The 18,211-nt window shown below is 38.5% G+C and overlaps 1 protein-coding gene across 1 annotated transcript in view; it reads right to left on the reverse strand.

Moving 5' to 3' along the window:
- Nucleotides 1–18,211, reverse strand: part of Dbx (homeobox protein Dbx) — a 77,245-nt gene that overhangs the window by 51,535 nt on the left and 7,499 nt on the right. Inside the window, exon 2 of the mRNA XM_083121489.1 lies at nucleotides 15,098–15,322. Coding sequence (XP_082977615.1) covers nucleotides 15,098–15,322 — 225 coding nt within the window. The remainder of the gene's footprint in view (nucleotides 1–15,097; nucleotides 15,323–18,211) is intronic.

The raw sequence follows: 18,211 nt of genomic DNA on the forward strand, positions 1-18,211 counted from the left end.
ACTTCCTGCAATACTCTTGTGCATGTGGGTTGCATCCCACCAGGTGCGAGAAATGTGAAGAGTTATTCTTTCCCTGTACTGCGTTATTTCTTTTCATAAGAGTAAGGCTAAATTCTCGTTTTATCTGAACTTTTAAAAAATGTGCAAAATACGTCTCTATCTTTAAACAACCAAACTTTCTCATGTATGTGTAAAATAATCCCACTCTGTCTCAGAAAACCTCTTCCTAAGATCAAATGAAGGAAACAACTCTCAAGTCTCAACAATTATAATTTTTTGCTTAAATTTCCTATAATTTATACAAACAGTAGCACACATCACGTCCTTTGGTGCAACACTGTCAACAGCTAATGTTACTTTACTCGTCCTAATAAATTTACTTCCAACCAGTGACGGCGTCAGGTAAATGTGACTGGGGAGGGGGGGCGGAAGGCTGGCAACAAAATATTGTAAGGGGGCAGTCACATTTAAACGCCCGAAAACACTACATATATAATAATACTTATAATAATAATAATAATAATAATTATATTCATGTATGGTGTTTTGTGTCTGTCCTTTATTTAGAGTGGACGTTTACTGCCTAAATTTCTTTCTTGATTACGAGTTTATCTCCACATGATTCGTTTTAATAAAGACATTAATTCTTTTTTATTGATAAGTTGCGTTGTCTCTAGTGGCCTATTTCAGTATTGGAAGACATTCATAATTTTATAATTCATCGTCTTTCTTGAGATGAAACTACTGATATAAATATTTTAGTTATAAGATAATAATATAAATGACGAGAAATGCTTCGAAGAGTTTATTTTTCTTGCAAAATAAACGTGACGTTGGAAGAAATGAATCTTCTTAAGTATTAGAAACAATGTGAGGCACTTCTCCTGTAGGAGAATTCTGCTCTATGTGCTTTGGAGAACACATTGTCCACCTTTGGTACGTCCAGGACTTGACATTTCTTTTCAATGGCAAGAACAGCCAAATGAGGAAGTTTGCATCCAGCATCCTGTTTCGAGCAAGCCTTTTCAAAGATTTTAAGGACAACCATCTTCGTAATGCTGAAGAGTTTTGGGCAAAATTTGTGTTTCACCATTCAGGGAAATGTTATCACAGGATAAAAAAATCAGACAAAGGTTACAGTTATCTCATAATTCAAGAAATATTCTGACCCTGGCATTACTTACTCTTACTCTACCACTCCAACGTATGTCTGTGCTACACAATTACAGGCACCTATGGAGTTCGTGGGAAGAAGTTCTTCGATTTTGATATGTACGAGAAAGAGCGAACCTGCATCCAATGATTGAAGAGTGGCAAATCCTAATAAGCGTTCTTTTACCTGCCCGCGATATGTTTTGAATCGAATTTTAAGTGTAATTTGCATTTTAATTTTCACGTTCAATAAATTTCCAAATAATATCCCCTCATTAACTTCAAGAGTATCGAAGAAATTCCCTTTGTTACGGTTTCCTCAGACTCATCATCTCGAAATTCAAGTCCCTGAATAGTAAGAAACCGCGATGAATCCACAACAACTGACATGTAGTGTCTGGTTTTTCTCCGATCACCTTTGGTCCTGGGTTCGATACCCAGTGGAGGCACTTTAAACTATAAGTCCAAACTCGATTGGCTTTTCTGTGCATAAAGTGGACTTAAAACATCAAATCAACCAACCAAATAAAATCTTGAATCAACTTTGAATGTCTTTTAATAATTAGCGTTGTCACTAACGACCACGATTAGAATAATTTGCCCGTACTACAGATGATGTCTTGTGGTCCTGAAAATATTCGTGATGTTTTAAAACCATCCACATTCAACACTTTTTCCCAGTTTTTAAGACTGGTTAAAACTTAGGTTAATCTCGGCTATTACAGGACATAAATGAATGAGAAATCACCTATGCCCAGGTCGGCGCTCGAATCTTGAACGAAAGTCACATACACATAGCTATATATATATATAAACAAACTAAACAAATTAATATTTGTTAATCAAGTTGGTATTATAAGCAGGAAAGTGATATCATGCAGAATACACCACTTTGATTGATTGATTGATTGATTTAGTTTATTTTACTTCGCGTTTTGTGCCTCTTGGCTAATTTGCGAGGATGAGGATGAGTGATGAAATGATGAAATTGATGAATGGACATTCACAAACAACCAAGCCCGACCGGGATTCGAACCCGGGACCCTTGGCGTCTAATACACCACTTTGAAAAGGTGAAAATTGTCATACTCTTATAAATGAACTCTTATTATTCCAACTTCAGTTGGAGGGCCCGGGGGGTGGGGGGTGGCAAAGTGTCTGACAGGGGGCGTCCCCCTGCCTCCTCTGGCGTCGTCACCATAACATTCTAAAAATTTCGCAACCCGTGCAAATAATCACGTGGTAAAATCTTGTCATGGTTCCCTGTAAACACTAAAATCACCAAATTACTTCTTTCCATAATACCCGTATTTTCTCCTCCTCTTTAGCTCTCAGCTGTTCGGAGTGGGATAATGCAAGATTATTTGTCCCTAATTATCTCTTTCTCTTAGTCTTGCTAATATCTTGGACTCCTTAATAACTTTCCCAACAATTCCTTATCAATTTGTACTGCCATGTTTCCCACAATGTTTTTCCTACTTCCTAATAACATTCACTTCTGTACATCCTTTGATGTAAAAATTAAATAATAATAATAAACCCTATCCGTCGGTCCGTTTATCTTTCCAACCTATAGAGCTGAGACTATGTTTACAAGATGAATCTCGGACTCAGATACTCCACGATGTTCTGGCCCCTCCTTCACCTTCTCTACCTGCCCTTTTACTTGATGTTATTCAGAATTGCTTTAGTATCTGGAGTGCCATCGTAACATAAAATTATTAACCTGGAATGAATTGGAAAATAAAAATGGGGAGTAACTCTGTGTTTCGAAAGAGTATTGAAAATAAGTTTAGGTATTCAATTCATTCATTCCTCTCTCTAAAATAGCCTTCTTTTGACTTAATACACGCTTATCAACGTTTCTAATTGAAATACCTTTTTCCAAGCAAACAAGTATTTGCAACTGATTAAATATTTTGCTTTTATTTTTTCGAGACATTCGAGACGAGACGAGACTTTTCAAAAGCTGTCCCGTCCCGTCTCGTGTCTCGTCTCGAAAACGAGACGAGAAAGGCATTCCGTCTCGTCCCGTCTCGAATTTTAAAAGGCTTGTCCCGTCTCGAATTTTAAAAGGCTTGTCCCGTCTCGTGTCTCGTCTCGAAAACGAGACGAGACACGAGACGAGACGGGACATGTCCCGTCCCGTGAGCAACACTAGTGATGGCATGATGAAAATGATGAATGGATACTCGCAATCATCCTTGTCCAAGCCGGGATTCGAACTCAGGACCAACATTATTATTACTATTAGTAGTGGTAGTATCAAAGACGTTATTATCCTCGGAAATTACGCAAGAAGGGGGGTAGAAGTTTGTGCTAAGGCATTTGTGTTCGAACAAACGATTTGAATTATTTTTTAACACGTTCAATTTCACATTAATAACGGAAAACAAGCACATAAACTATTTTTGAAAGACAGAAAATGCTTGATAAATGCATTCCAATTATAATTCTTTTTTACATTAACATAACTTTCATGCACGATATATGTTTCACATATATGCAACGTGGAGTGACGTGGGCACTAAATTGTGTGCGTATTCAAAGTTTCTTTAATAAATATTATATACAGCATATATTATTTAAATACATTACACAACCAATTCATCCATCTCACAATAAACCAACAGTAAAAATTACATAAATTGTCTCTTAAATGTGCACGCTGCCTTTTCTCAAAACAATTGTTCATGCATTTAAAACAAAATCAATTAAGTCAAGTCTTATTTCTATGTCTAGTGATTTAGAATGATTACAGCGAACAAACATAAATTGCGAGCGAAGCGAGCAAGAATATTTCTGGATCCAATTTTTCTGCAGGCTGAAATCAATATTAATTTTATAGGACGCAAATAACTTCACGGAACGCCATGGCATTATATCATTTACAAGTTTTGTGCCTCCCCGATGGTGTAGTGGTAACATCGTCGCCTTGTGATCAAGGGGTCACGGGCTCGATACCCGGTGGGGGCACAGAGTGGTTCGGAACCCACTTTATGCTATAGGTCCAGTCTCAATTAGCCTTTCTGTGCATAAAGTAAACTTATAAAAAGACACCCATAGCGAACGAAGCGAGTAAGAAAATTTTGCGGAAAGTACTTTTATTTGCATAAAATTTGAAGTTCTGGGTGGTAATTGCCCCCTGCAGGTACACTTGGCCGTCAATGTTTGCTCCCCTAGAACTCATTTCCGACCAAGGTTGGGGGGGGGGGCAATGCACCTCCTGCCCTCTGTGGTTGCGCCACTATTTCTGTATAAAGGCACTATCAATGAAGTTTTCAACATTGGCGTGATTTTCTTCTACAAGGTACGAGTGAGGTTCCTGTGTCAGTTAAAAAAAAAAACAAGGGAGATGACATTGCCGATGGACAACCAACGTGAGTTGCAATGATACAAATAAAAAAATGATGTAAGCTTTCCTGGCGACAAATGATGAAAAGGTCAACTATACGCTCCGTAACTGCATCCCCGTATGCTAACGAGGCACTGGTGCCTGGCCTTAGAACCAAAATAATCCTCTGTGGGTTATTGTATTGTTCTGTGTTTTATCCGTTTGTGTGCTGACTGCTGAGTGGCCCTTAGCAGCCTCAGTTTTAATCACAGGCGTGGAAATTTTTGTCTTTCTTTTTGCTAAGGAGTGTGTCCGACTGGGCTCTCTGCAGGGTTTCCGTGTCAAGAAAAGTGAAAAAATATACGATATTTCAAGAGTAAAATGAATTAGTTATATTCCGGGACGTTGATGTAGCAAATGAAAATATCAATCAGTGGTTCTCTAGAAACATTCTTTCTAAATGTTCAGTTAAAATTTGAAAATTTTCTGTCTACTGGTTCTTAAGATAATCGTGGCCAAAGTTATCCCATAAGCTTACATGGAAAATGCTCAAATCTTCGCCGGGGTACGAGATGACCTTAAGAAGGTTTATTTTATTTAAGGCCTGTCCTTCATGTAGTTATTGATAAGGGATTCCGGCTCGGTGGCCGAGTTAAAATGATCTACTCTTTAGCTCACCCTTTAAGTTTCCGGATTCGAGCCCCGACTCGGACATGGGCGTCCTTTGTGAGTGTCCCTTCATCAATTGCATCTAATCATCCTCATCGTCACGATTAGACAAAAGTGGCAAAAGCTACTATAAATAACAAAAATATAAATACTTATTGATGAGTGGGTTGTCTCCGTGTATCGTGCTGTCACCCCAGCCATGTATCTAGAAATATATTTCGGGAGGGGGGGGGGGTCCGAACCAAGTGCCTCAGAAATAAAATAATAATATAAATGTTTAAATTAAAATAATTATATCATAATTATATGCAATTAAAATATATAAATTAATGTTATATTATTATTATTACATGAATAGGTATCCTAAAACGACGGTATAAGAATAGACAAATCATATTCTTACGTGTAGTTGACAATTTAGTGTTGCCCACGGGACGAGACGGGACAGGCTTTTAAAAATTCGAGACGAGACGAGATTGATCATGTGTCCCGAGAACAAACGAATATTTTCGAGACGAGACAGCATTTCACAGCATTTGCACGAGACGAGACAGGCCAAAGTCTCGTCTCGTGGGCAACACTAGTTGACATCGCCAAAATTTGTATGAAAGCAACTGTCCTGGGAAGGAAATTAATGTTAAATAGATGAAGAATTGCATATTTATTTAATAACAAAAAAGGATGCGAAATACAGTTGACGAAAAGTAAGATTCTTGATTAATATTTTATGCATGTTAACTAGTGTGCGTAAATTCCTTCAAAGCCTTATTATACATATGGTCGCAATAAAATCCTTCCCTTTCAATAAATTTATGGAACAGAAGCTGACCAAGTATATATTCATTATAATTTTAGTACTTGCTAAGTCTTTTCGTGGGGGGTCCTGGCCCCCTTGACCCCTAAATACGTCATTGTGCCACTCACAATTTTAATTTCAGTCAATCAATCAAGCACACTGAATGAGGTCACCATGCTAAGGGTCATGTGAACATCAAGGTGCTTGTATCAATCTAGTTTGATGTTAAGTTTCAAAACTTCTGAGAATTTGAAACCCCAGTTTTCTTGTTGTGCACGCTGCAGGAGAAAGACCAAGACATCTATAATAGCATGAAGAATGTGGGCAACGACAAATCACGAACACACACCTTGTTGCCTTCAGGAACCGAGGAAAAACGATATTTTCATGAAAGAATGGGAAAGTAGATGTCGACACAGTTCCCATTGAAAGCAGCGTGCGCCAGCCAATCTCCAAAACTGCCCTTTCATGCTTCTTTTTGCAACAAAAACCTTCTTTAAATTCTCCTTTGAGATCTGCACCCAGCCAGGAAGATTGCAATATATCAAAAACCTGGAGGCCAAAGGTAGGACGGACCCCCCACATATTGTTGCTTCTAGACTCACGCCTTGTCAAAAAGGGTTAGTCAAAGGAACAAGTTTACTTTTAAAGCCCTTTTCCTTGGCCCTTTCACTAGGGCAACATAGCTTCTCTTTCCATTATGACTACTCCTTTTTACATTACAGAGAGTGCACATTTATAGGCAGGTCCGCCATTATGTGTATAAAAAAGGACCCCTTTCTTGTACAAGTTGCACGGTTCATGGTTGATATGGCTTCACCCTTGGGCGCCATGTTGGGTCTCTTTTTCCATACCTGCGTCGAAGTCTCTTCGACCTTTTTTTCGCTTTTTTTTTTAAAGCCTCTTGGAAAAAATATTGTTTCTCCACACCTCCGCTGGCCGGTATGGGCCTGCAAGCCTGTTACCTTTGTGCGGTGACAAAGTTGGCAAACAAGTGAACAACGGAAAAATAACAACCCGATGTTTGGATTTATATCGGGGCGAAGAAAAAAAAAAGAAGGTAGGAGTTGGTGCGGTTGGACGAACCAGAATGGCTAAAAGGTAGACTTGGCAATATATAAGTGGGTGGGGAATAGAGTGGTGCTTTTTTAACCCCCCACCAAAAGAGGGATCCTCAACGCTTGTTACATAAGTGTTTTTATATCCTCTTCCGAATAAAGTTTTTTTTTACCTCCAGATTCCTGAAATTCAGGAATTCGAATAAACGTGCTGATGGGAGCAATTTTTGAGGTGGGTCTATTTTCGCCATTTTCATTCCTGCGAGATTTTTGGAATGCTAATTCAAAAGCCATCGTGCCTCATTCACCTCCCTGTACCCCCGTCCCCCCTTTTCTCTTTATCATCTGGCTTCTTCTGAACCCCAATTCCGGGTCAACTATGTGTGAGAGCAAACATTGACCCACAGGGGTGAGAAGACCCATCCGAGAAAGAGAAAAGGGGGGGGGGTTGTTATTTCAAGCAACTCAATGAGTTTTCGCAAGTTTGGTACGGGTCTTTGAATTGATGTAGCCATGTGGACAGCTTTTGGACAGTGAGGATTTTTTTTTTACTGCACATAATAAGGGCGAGATGAAAATTTGAACGCTCCTATGACATGAGGCCTATTTTATACATGAAAAAAAAGGTCTTCTTGAAAAGGGGGTGTGGGGCGATCATCCAGGCTCTCCGATCAGTTAATTCGGCAGATGAACTGCCTAGAGGACATCAGACCTCGATCCAGAATTGGCCTTGCACTAATCCAGGGTTTGTAAGGAGGATTAGTGCGGCATTGTAACGGAGGAAAGGGGATTGGAGATGGCTTTGACAAACTGTCCAATCAAAACCGCCATCGTTTATACGAACTACTCGCCTGCTCCGCAATCGCATTCTACAAGACGGGACGTGGAGGATGAAGTCCCCCCCTATTGAAACAGTCAATGGGATGATACAGAGTATGTAAAAGCCTGACCGATCTACAGCTGTCTCGTATCCACGCTGGATGTAGCGTCAGCTGCGGTGTCCCCTGACAAAGGGCTCCCGCAGATGTACCTAATAGCTCATTACGCAGCAAAGAAACTAAATAATTCATTAGCTACTACTAATTGCGTGTTTGTTCAGGTGAGGAGAATTTGCTGCGGCGTGATTATCCACATCCACGCTATTTCTTTAGCAATAGTGTTTCTTTTAGTTTAACTATAACTAGTGATGTACAGGGTGTGGCAAATGTAAGGCACTACGCTTTTAATTTGAAAGCGACTTGACGCAGGGCGATGAAAATTCGGATATGGGTAATTGGCGTGGAAGCACACCAGATGGGGCTAGTGTGTATCATGGCGGCCATCTTGGAATTACATCCAGATTTTCAAACGGGAAGGGGGTCATGTAGCATATCATTTTACATGTGCGTTTTCTCAGAAATAACAAAATGGAGTTACTTCCCACCTAACTTTATTTGGTGAGGATATTTTGTTTTTTGTGATTTCGTCTCTGAATGTAGTTGTTCTTTTTTATATACACATTTGTGTATGTTACCAGTCAGTATACTATTGCCTTACGGTTCTAAGTAGCTTAGAATATTCTTTCTAACCTAAGTCATTAAATTTTATGATAACGTTTACACGTAATTTAGAAAGAGTAGGGGAGGGTGGGGTTAGTGAGACAGGTCGGGCAAGTGCATCCATCCTAGCTAAATTGTAGACCGTGATAGAAAATGACTCCGCGAGAAGCTAGTTGGTGTCATGGAAGCTGGAAAGGCTGTGTTCGAAAGAAGTTGTACGCTCACTTGAAAATTGACGATTTTATAGGTACCTATATATTTATATTCGGTGTTATCTTTATAAGGATTATGGTGTATACAGAAATCTACATTCCATTTTGTCAATACATTTTAACATTTGTAATATATTTATTGCATAAATATCTCTTTACGAACCTCATACTGGCATCCGGTGAATGTATCATTATTAGACTCGCATCAGGCGTCAAGTAAATAAAACATGTGTGGTGGGGCAAGAGCGTCCACCTAGAATCTTAGACAGTCGCACTTGTTCCAAGTTTGATTGATTCACTGGTAGGTTATTTTTTGTTGCGTTACTACAGTTATAGTCTAATTTTAACAACAATGCCCCCATGTGTATTGAACAGTATGCGTGCTAAATTTTTCGTTCTGGGGAATGCCCACTCATTCCTTTTGCCAGTTAATTTTGCTGTCTGAAGGACTCCCCAGCACATTCCATTGATTTGGACACATGATTTAAGTGATTTAGAACGTTTGTCTGGTGAAAGTTATTTGCCAAGTTTTATTGTTCAATTTCTGTATCTGGCTGGTCTCATTTGCCCCACACCCGGTGAGGCAAGTGCGTCCACATATTTATTTCAATCTTTTAACGGAGAACTAGATAAAAATGTTCATAACTGTTCTACGTGTAGCCTGGTAAAAGTTTGTTTCTTCTCAAATAAATAATGTCCACACTATGACCTTTCTTTTCTTAAGGGGTCTCTCTTGCCCCAATCTCCCCTATATTTACGTTCTGAGAAAACCAAAATTCTTACACAAAAAGAGCTATCGAATTAGTATCACCAAGTACTTAACCAAATTTCTTTGCCAAGTTCAACCTTAGTCCATCTAACCTGCAAGTTTCTTGTGGACAATTAACAGATGTAAAATATCAGCGCTATGGCAAGTGGAAAACCGGCTGCTATTGTATCGGCTCAGTGTAATACACAAGGCTGCATTCTTTTCGTTAGGAAACCTTTGACAACTGGACAGGAATGATTTTTTAATTGTGTGTGTGCTTCATAGTTAGGAAATAGTATTCTGTATGTTATCGATTCCATTTACATTAAGGGGATAGAAACTTCCCTGGCAGGGATATAAATAATTTTGTTATGAGGGGGAAATCCCCACCCCCACCGCGTTAATTCGCACACTGGATGTAGTCCCAAAATTTTCAGATGGTACACGCTAAGTTTCATGAAAAATTAAATGGAGACAATATTCTTATTAATTTTGGATTGTGTTCCCATCAAATACATGGATGTAGACATTTAACTTTCACAAAAATATCATTCGTGGTAGAATATTGATGATGATGATGATGATATACCCACAAAAGAGGCATACTAAAATATTGAAAGCATTTCTAAAATGTAAAAAATATGAAACGCGAGACATGTTATTGTATTCTATTTCCTTGTTAATATTGCTTTTGTGAATTTTATCAATTTGTATACTTTTAGTATCAAGATGGACCTAAAGGAAATCGGTAAGGATGGAAAAGATTGAATTGATCTTGCTCAGGCTTGGGACAGATGGAAGGCTTGTGCCGTGGCAGCCATAAACCTTCGGGTTTAAGAAGGCTATAGAGTTAGTTATACTTTTAATAACTTTAATAATACTGATAATTGCACTAAAAATTAAAAACTTAGACAAATACTTAAATTTTAAAAAGTCGAGGAAATTAACAGATAAAAATTATCTTTTCTTCGTTCTTTCCGTGTTTAAAACTGTAATGCAACAGACCCAAATTGTCGCATTTAACGATCAGAGCCTTTATAGTTTGCCGCCAATTGTTGTGGAGAAGAGAAACAGGACCATTATTGAGACTTTCGCATTAGGCTTATGCGACAATTCGAAATCTCAGTTCATGTACTGTCAAATAAAAGGTAGTTAGTTCTCAGTAAGCTCTCTGAAGTTATGTGGAAGGTAATACACATTGTATCAGAAGACGCTAACGAGTACAATTACCCAGAGGGTATACGGCATCGACTACACCCCTTAATATAACTTACGAAATTGCAGACACTCTTATCTGGCACATTATGAATTACAGATCACAAGCTTGTTTTCCAACGCATAGATGGCGCTAATATTGAACCTAGATTTCATAGATTAAATCGGCAACGATTATATTACAATTTCAATAAAATTCTCTGAATTGTCCATATCTTAGTTGTGTAAATCTGTGTCAATAGTCTCATAACAACAGTTATTTTGCGACAAGCACTCTCTTAATGCACGTGCAGCTCTCGCTGAAAATTGCTTAGATCTCAAGAACAAGAATTAGAGACTCTTATCTGGCACATTATGAATTACAGATCACAAGCTTGTTTTCCAACGCATAGATGGCGCTAATATTGAACCTAGATTTCATAGATTAAATCGGCAACGATTATATTACAATTTCAATAAAATTCTCTGAATTGTCCATATCTTAGTTGTGTAAATCTGTGTCAATAGTCTCATAACAACAGTTATTTTGCGACAAGCACTCTCTTAATGCACGTGCAGCTCTCGCTGAAAATTGCTTAGATCTCAAGAACAAGAATTAGAGAAATTCTACTCAAAACGATTTTTTTGGTAATAATCAGTAGTTAAAACATTGGAGGAGCTGAAACAAAACGTTACACAGGAAATTGATAATATCGGTGCTGCAACCCTCAGGAAGGTATCCGAGAACATGATCAAGCGAACCAACTTATGTATCCAAGAAAATGGTGGACACTTCGAACATTTGCTTTAATTTGTAGGGATACCCACATTTCAGGGTTGCAAGGTGTATGTAATTTATTCCATATGTTCGAGAATAACCAACTTTCTCCTCTGTCGTTAAAAGTGCCTTAGTGTGATAGCCTGAGGTGAAACACGTCTGTTAGTGACAAGTGACAGCAACAGTGTTGCCAGTGTCCCTCGTAATATTGTGAAAACATCGATTTTTGGAACAGCCCATTTATTCCCTTGTGCAATGTTTTTGAAACTTCGACAAAGTTCTTTTTCTGTCAAATTCAATAGATGGCCATCCAAATTGTTCGTTGGTATTGTGAAATGTTGCAATAATTTACCTCAGTGAGTTCTGTGCATCACTACACACGATTTGCAAATTTTTCTTCCGCCGTCGGCAACACTTTGCTTATTTGTTATTAAAACATGCATGTTCTTACATATGTTTGTCTCTCTAAATTTCTCTTGGCAGAAAACTTTTCTTCTCATTCCGTTTCGCTATTCCGTTATACGGTCGTAAACACCGGGTTGCGTGACTTTTCGGACACTCTGTAGTATACAGATTGACCATCATTATTTTAAATTTCTTGTACATCCTTTTTTTTTTTTTTACTAAAGAAAGAAATAGCACTGATGCTTGAGCAGAATTTGGTATTTCTCTCTCAATTTTCGAACTTCGTATTACTTCAGGAGCGTTGTCAGCGGGGGTGGAGGGGGGTGGTACCGTGAAATAATCTTAGCCTGTCAACCCAAATAACCTACATAGGAAATTGCACAATTATTTTTTGTGAATGAATTCTCTTGTACAATGATATGAAAAGATAAATAAGTTGAAAATGGGAGAATAAAATGATGAAGAAAGAGAAAGGGGAGAAAGATAGAATGAGAGAGATGGGGAGAGAGAGAAGAATACAAGAAGAAAGGAATAGAAGAAAACTGAAAGTAGAGATGAAGGGAATCATGCGAGAAACCAGGGGAATAGCACAGAGAGAGAGAGAGAAGAAAGAAGATTGAGGATAAGAGAAGGAAGAAAGAGATATAGAAATTTAGGAAGGGAAAGAAAGAAGGAAGATAAAAAAAATAGAACGCCAGTGCATTGCAAGAAGAAATTCGTATGGTTTTTAATGACTGGCTATTTTTTTCAAATGACGATCAATATGATATAGTTAGCCCAATCAGGCTTCCTCCAGCATCGTAAAAATAGTGTACACAGCAAGAAATATTTATGTGGAATAACGAAAATATTCTTTAAATAAGATTTTAAGAAAAGTATCGTTCCTCATTCATTACTAATTTTGACCAAATTATTTACTTATTAATAATTATGAAATAATTTGGTCAAAACTACCAAGCTTAGTAAACGTGACTATTGCTAATTGTTACTGAACAGATCAACCAAACAATGTTAGTAATTCAAACAAGACAGTTCCTCTGCCATATTTGGAAGATTTTTTCAGGTTAGGCTTATGCCCCATGCGAAAGCCTCCGCAGGAGGTTCAATTGTCATTGAAATGGAACATTCATATCAAAACAAAATTGACCAATGAAATCTGCTGCAAAGTTCTTATTGGAATCTTCAAAGATCTAAAACCGCACCAGTACACGATCAAAGATTAATATGACAATAATTTCACACTGTAGCAGTGTGCACGGTAAGAAAAATAAATAAATAGTTTAGCCTTAACATTTTCTTTCAAAAGGAAGGTTGGTGTATGTAATTCGAAAGAAGTCTGATATATTCTCTCGATATTACAGTCAACATACAATCTGACAGCCACGGTAGCACAATCGCACAGCGCGCTACAATGCCAGGTACCCAGGTTCGAATCCTGGTTTGGACGTGAATTTTTGTGTTTGTCCCAATGAGCTTACAAAGAATTTAGAGAAAATTGATAAATGAGAAAGAGTGAAAGACTTATTTTTAAAAAAGAAGTCGTTATGGCGTCTGACTATCATGCGAAAGACCTGGGTTCGAGGCACGGCTGGGGAGAACCGGGATTTTTTTCCACCTGTTCAAGCTGCTCTGGCGCCCACCCATCGTCGTATAAAGTGGGTAGGTACCTGGAGGAAACTCTGGGGGTAAAGTTAGCCGGGGTGTGGTGCTGATCACATCACCTCCACCTTTGGCCGTGATGAAGAAAGTATGGGGCCTAACTACACACCCCCTATACACCTTCATGGCGTGGTGCAAAGCACAAGGGAGCAATTTACTATTTTACTTAACATGCAATCTGAGACACAGAGAAACTGTGTGATCATAATGACAAAAAATAACTTCTCAAAATTTTCTCTCTACAGATTCTGTATGTAGTAAAGTAGTTTTTTATCATTTCGTTATTTAAACTACAATTTAAGATCACAAAATATTATACACATACCTCTCCTGGTCCTCCCCGATGGCGCAGTGGTAGCGTCGTCGCCTTGTAATCAAGAGGGCCCGGGTTCGGTACCCGGTGGAGGCACATAGTGGTTCGGATCCCACTTTAAACTGTAGGTCCAGTCCCGATTAGCTTTACTGTGCATAAAGTGGACTTAAAACACCAACTCAAATCATACCTCTCCTTTCTCACTACCCCCACACAATCTTGTCTTTACACTTTCTGCGTCGCTTTTTCTTCACTACAAAATAGAAATAAATAAGCATTTTGTATCTCGATGCATTTTTCGATAATCGATATCAAAAGCATGTACTCTAATTGGCCGAGTGTTCGACACGAAAGGCTTTATTTAGAACCGTTCCGAATGAGGAATTCTTCGACGTTAATCACGTATTCGAGAAGAAACGAGATATGTACTCCGACGTCACCTACTTTAAGCGTGAAATTCAATGTGTTGTTCGTGTTTCATTGGATAGCGTACAGACAGCTTAATTCACAAAGCTTGTCGCGATTTCAAGGCATGTCACATTTCTTTAAACTTTTCAGAAAGGACGAAGACGAGATTTCAAGGCATGTCACAATTCCCTAAAATTTTCAAAAAGTACAAAGTCAAAATTGCAAGGCATGTCACAATTCCCTAAAATTTTCAGAAAGTATAAAGTCGGGATTTCAAGGCATGTCACAATTCCCTAGAATTATCAGAAAGGACGAAGACGAGATTTCATTGCATGTCACGATTCCCTAAAATTTTCAGAAAGTACAAAGTCAAAATTTCGAGGCATGTCACAATTCCCTAAAATTTTCAGAAAGTATAAAGTCGGGATTTCAAGGCATGTCACAATTCCCTAGAATTATCAGAAAGGACGAAGACGAGATTTCATTGCATGTCACGATTCCCTAAAATTTTCAGAAAGTACAAAGTCAAAATTTCAAGGCATGTCACAATTCCCTAAAATTTTCAGAAAGTATAAAGTCGGGATTTCAAGGCATGTCACAATTCTCTAAAATTTTCAGAAAGTACAAAGTCCGGATTTCAAGGCATGTCACAATTACCTAAAATTTTCATAAAGTACAAAGTCGTAATTTCAAGACATGTCACAATTCCATAGAATTATTATCAGAAAGTACAAAGTTGGTATTTCATGACATGGAAAAATTCCCTAAAATTTTCAGAAAGTACAAACTGGAAGAAGAAAAAAAAGAACCAGGAGAAACATTGAATGTCTTACCTGTAAGGTACGGATGCCTGCACGCAAGCAGAGATTGAAGGTGCGGATCGAACACAGGACCGGGGGCGGCCGGACGAGGGATTGGCTTGGCGATACACGTGGCAGAACCCAAGCCATAACCAAGGAACGGAGCTGGCAACAGTGTCTCTGGAATAAGCGATCGTCCATTGGCTGGCCTCCACAGTGCTGCCACCTGGCTTCTTTTTCTTCTCCTACTGTTACAAGCTGTTGAAGATTAAATTACAAACAGTTTCAATTCATGTGGTCTTTTCATAGTATTAAAATATTACTAAACATTATCAAACAGGTTTCTGATATTCAGTTTTAAAAATCACGTTTACAGCAAAAGCAATAATCTTATACGAGGTTAATTCTAACTCCACGCCAGTCCGGAGCCCGTCTTGCTCACCCACTAAAGCCCCCGCTGGGGTCACAGTGGACTAGAAAACCAAACAATTAAGAAATTCTATTAATTGCCCATCTAAAAACTCATGCTACACCGTATCATGGTGCAACAATGCGGACCGCAATAATTGTGACCTTCCCAACAAAGGTTCTTGGTTGAGCACGGACCAGACCTTAAATCGATGATTGACATGTCCTTAGAAAAGGGAACCGGCATGGCTCGAAGAGTAAAGGACTAGGTTGCACCTGCAATAACAACTCAGGGTTTCAAACTGAGGGTTCCCTTTTCAATGCTTGCCACGAAGCCAATGTTTATCTACGTCGTAACTCCCTAACGGCAACTGTCCAGAAGAGAAAATCCAGTGTTGGTAAGGCTTTGACCCTGCGCTTCTGCTCTATGCGAACAAAAGGCCCGGACAAGACTTCCTTTACCAACGTCTTATGCTTTTCGATATAATGGAGCAGTGTGTGCTGTGTTGGTAGTTGCCGGGTATGTAACGTGAGGGTATATTGCAATGATGAAGGGGTCATACATAGATAATGTCTGACAAACTTTCGGTAGAGTCAAATTACTTTCGGAACATCCCCAGCGAGTCTATCTAGCGAGCCTAGAGCGTGAGCAGATAGGTGCTGCGTTGTGATGACGTCAGCGGCTCTGTTGTTCATTGGATGTTTCGGAAGTAAAGGCTCGCTTCCAAGCTGCAAATGCATAGCAGGTAGAAATGTTAAGAAAATAATTTCACTGTACATTCCGTAAAGAGGAAGCAAGATTTAAATAACTTGTGAGAGGCGTAATTTAAATTTTCTGCTTCCACAGAACGCCTTTAACCAATCGTAACATAAAATCTACTGTTAGATGAGCAATATCTGTATTCAAGTACTCAGGAATATCAGCTAACAAGATATTCTCGCCTCCCAACAGGTTTCGTCTTTTTAATGTCCAGGTTTGGTCCCAAAAGGGCCTAATTTGATTGTACTACTGGCCGAACTTGATAAAAACAGCTAGTGTTGTTTGTCCATTTCTTTTTTGCACCCCATTATCCTTATTCGTGTACTATTACGCATTCTTATATAATATTTTTGATTTATATTACTTTCTCTCTTTTTCTCACTTCTTCGTGTACAATGCACGTACATGGAATCTCTGGAGCAAGCGAACGAAAACAAGTTTCTGCGCAAGTAGTTTACTAGATAGGACTCGACCAATGAACACGTGAAAATGGAAGTGAGTGCATGTAGGGGAAAATGCTGCTGCAGCTACCAGACGTTTGCAGCAGCGCGTAATGCTTTGCCTCACCCACTCGCATCTCCCCTTCAGCCTTGTTCCCCACTTTCTGCACTATTTCCATTCTGGTCCTCCCCCCACTCCCGTCAACCGTTTATTATTTAATTTTTTTTTTTTTATCGTGCATAGATATAGATAATGATTAGCAGTTGAGTGAACTGTCACATAAATATATTTTTAAAATTGCACCATTAAAATTACATTTTAATGTAATGACAATTTAATGACAGGTAACGAGTTTACAATACCGGACCACTCTCCAATTGCTAAGAAATTTCACCTACTCACTAATTGAGACCTCCTAATCACCAATCTGCATGTAATAATTGGCGGTCGAGTATGGAAATCGAGAAAAAAACTAAATAAACTGTGTTTTCTTAACGTAACGTAACCCTACCATAAGAACAGTAGCTCCACGGAACACGCCATTTTCCCCGAATGGGTGTCACTTATCGCACAACACTTTAGCAACATTGTATTCTGACTTCACGGGAGAGAGCTTTTTCATGTTAGGCAAGGCAAGGTATAGTTCTCTTAGCCAAAATATAATTTTTCTTTGCATTTATGCTAATGGAACCTAACCTAACCTCGTAGGCATTCCTTGTCTGACGTCAATATTCAAGGTTGCAAGATTGTTGTGCGTAAAGGAAGACCATTAACGAATTGCGAAAGAAAGATGGTTCCGAATTGCTGTGTATGGACAATCAACGTAGTAAATCGCAAGGTTATTTTACAAGTTCTACACGTAAATGTACAATTTTTACAAGGACCGCCAAATATGAACTACAGATACGTCATCAGGACACCGAAATTAGTAAGTGGGCAAAATTTTATAGAAATTGGAGAGTGGTCCGGTATTGTAATCTTATGTCGAAAAATAACTATCACTACCTATGTATGTGAACAATTTTTAAACACTGACTTTATTACTCGGTCGTTTAAACTCCATACTCCATACTCCTTCTTATTCACAGACTAGCATTAGCAATAATTGTAAAACTCACACAAACTTATTCTCAAAATTTTATCTAACTTTTCTACCGTTGGAAGATACATAAAAATCGCGCCATCTCTTAGTCTTACGTAGTTAATACGTAGTAGATTTCAGAAATTACTAATTATACGTTACATTCCAGTTACACGTCAACAAGGTACGATTTATACAGTTGGACCCGTCGCGCAATATTTTGGAACGAGGGGATTTTTTTAAATTTTCGTGTGTCTTAAGTTGAAGGTACGCACAAATTTGCTCAAAACCTCTGTTTTATTAATTTCCAATTTCAAAATTGGTAACTGTGGGATATAGAGTTTTGTTTTCTGCCAATTTTGGCTAATCGCGAATATGAGGATGAAAAATGATAAGATGAGATTAGAGAAAGGACAATCACAAATATGCATGGACAGGACATCAACATGAGCCCCAT

The sequence above is a fragment of the Lepisma saccharinum genome, chromosome 4 (assembly GCF_977018435.1).
Source record: "Lepisma saccharinum chromosome 4, izLepSacc3.1, whole genome shotgun sequence".
NCBI lineage: Eukaryota > Metazoa > Arthropoda > Insecta > Zygentoma > Lepismatidae > Lepisma > Lepisma saccharinum.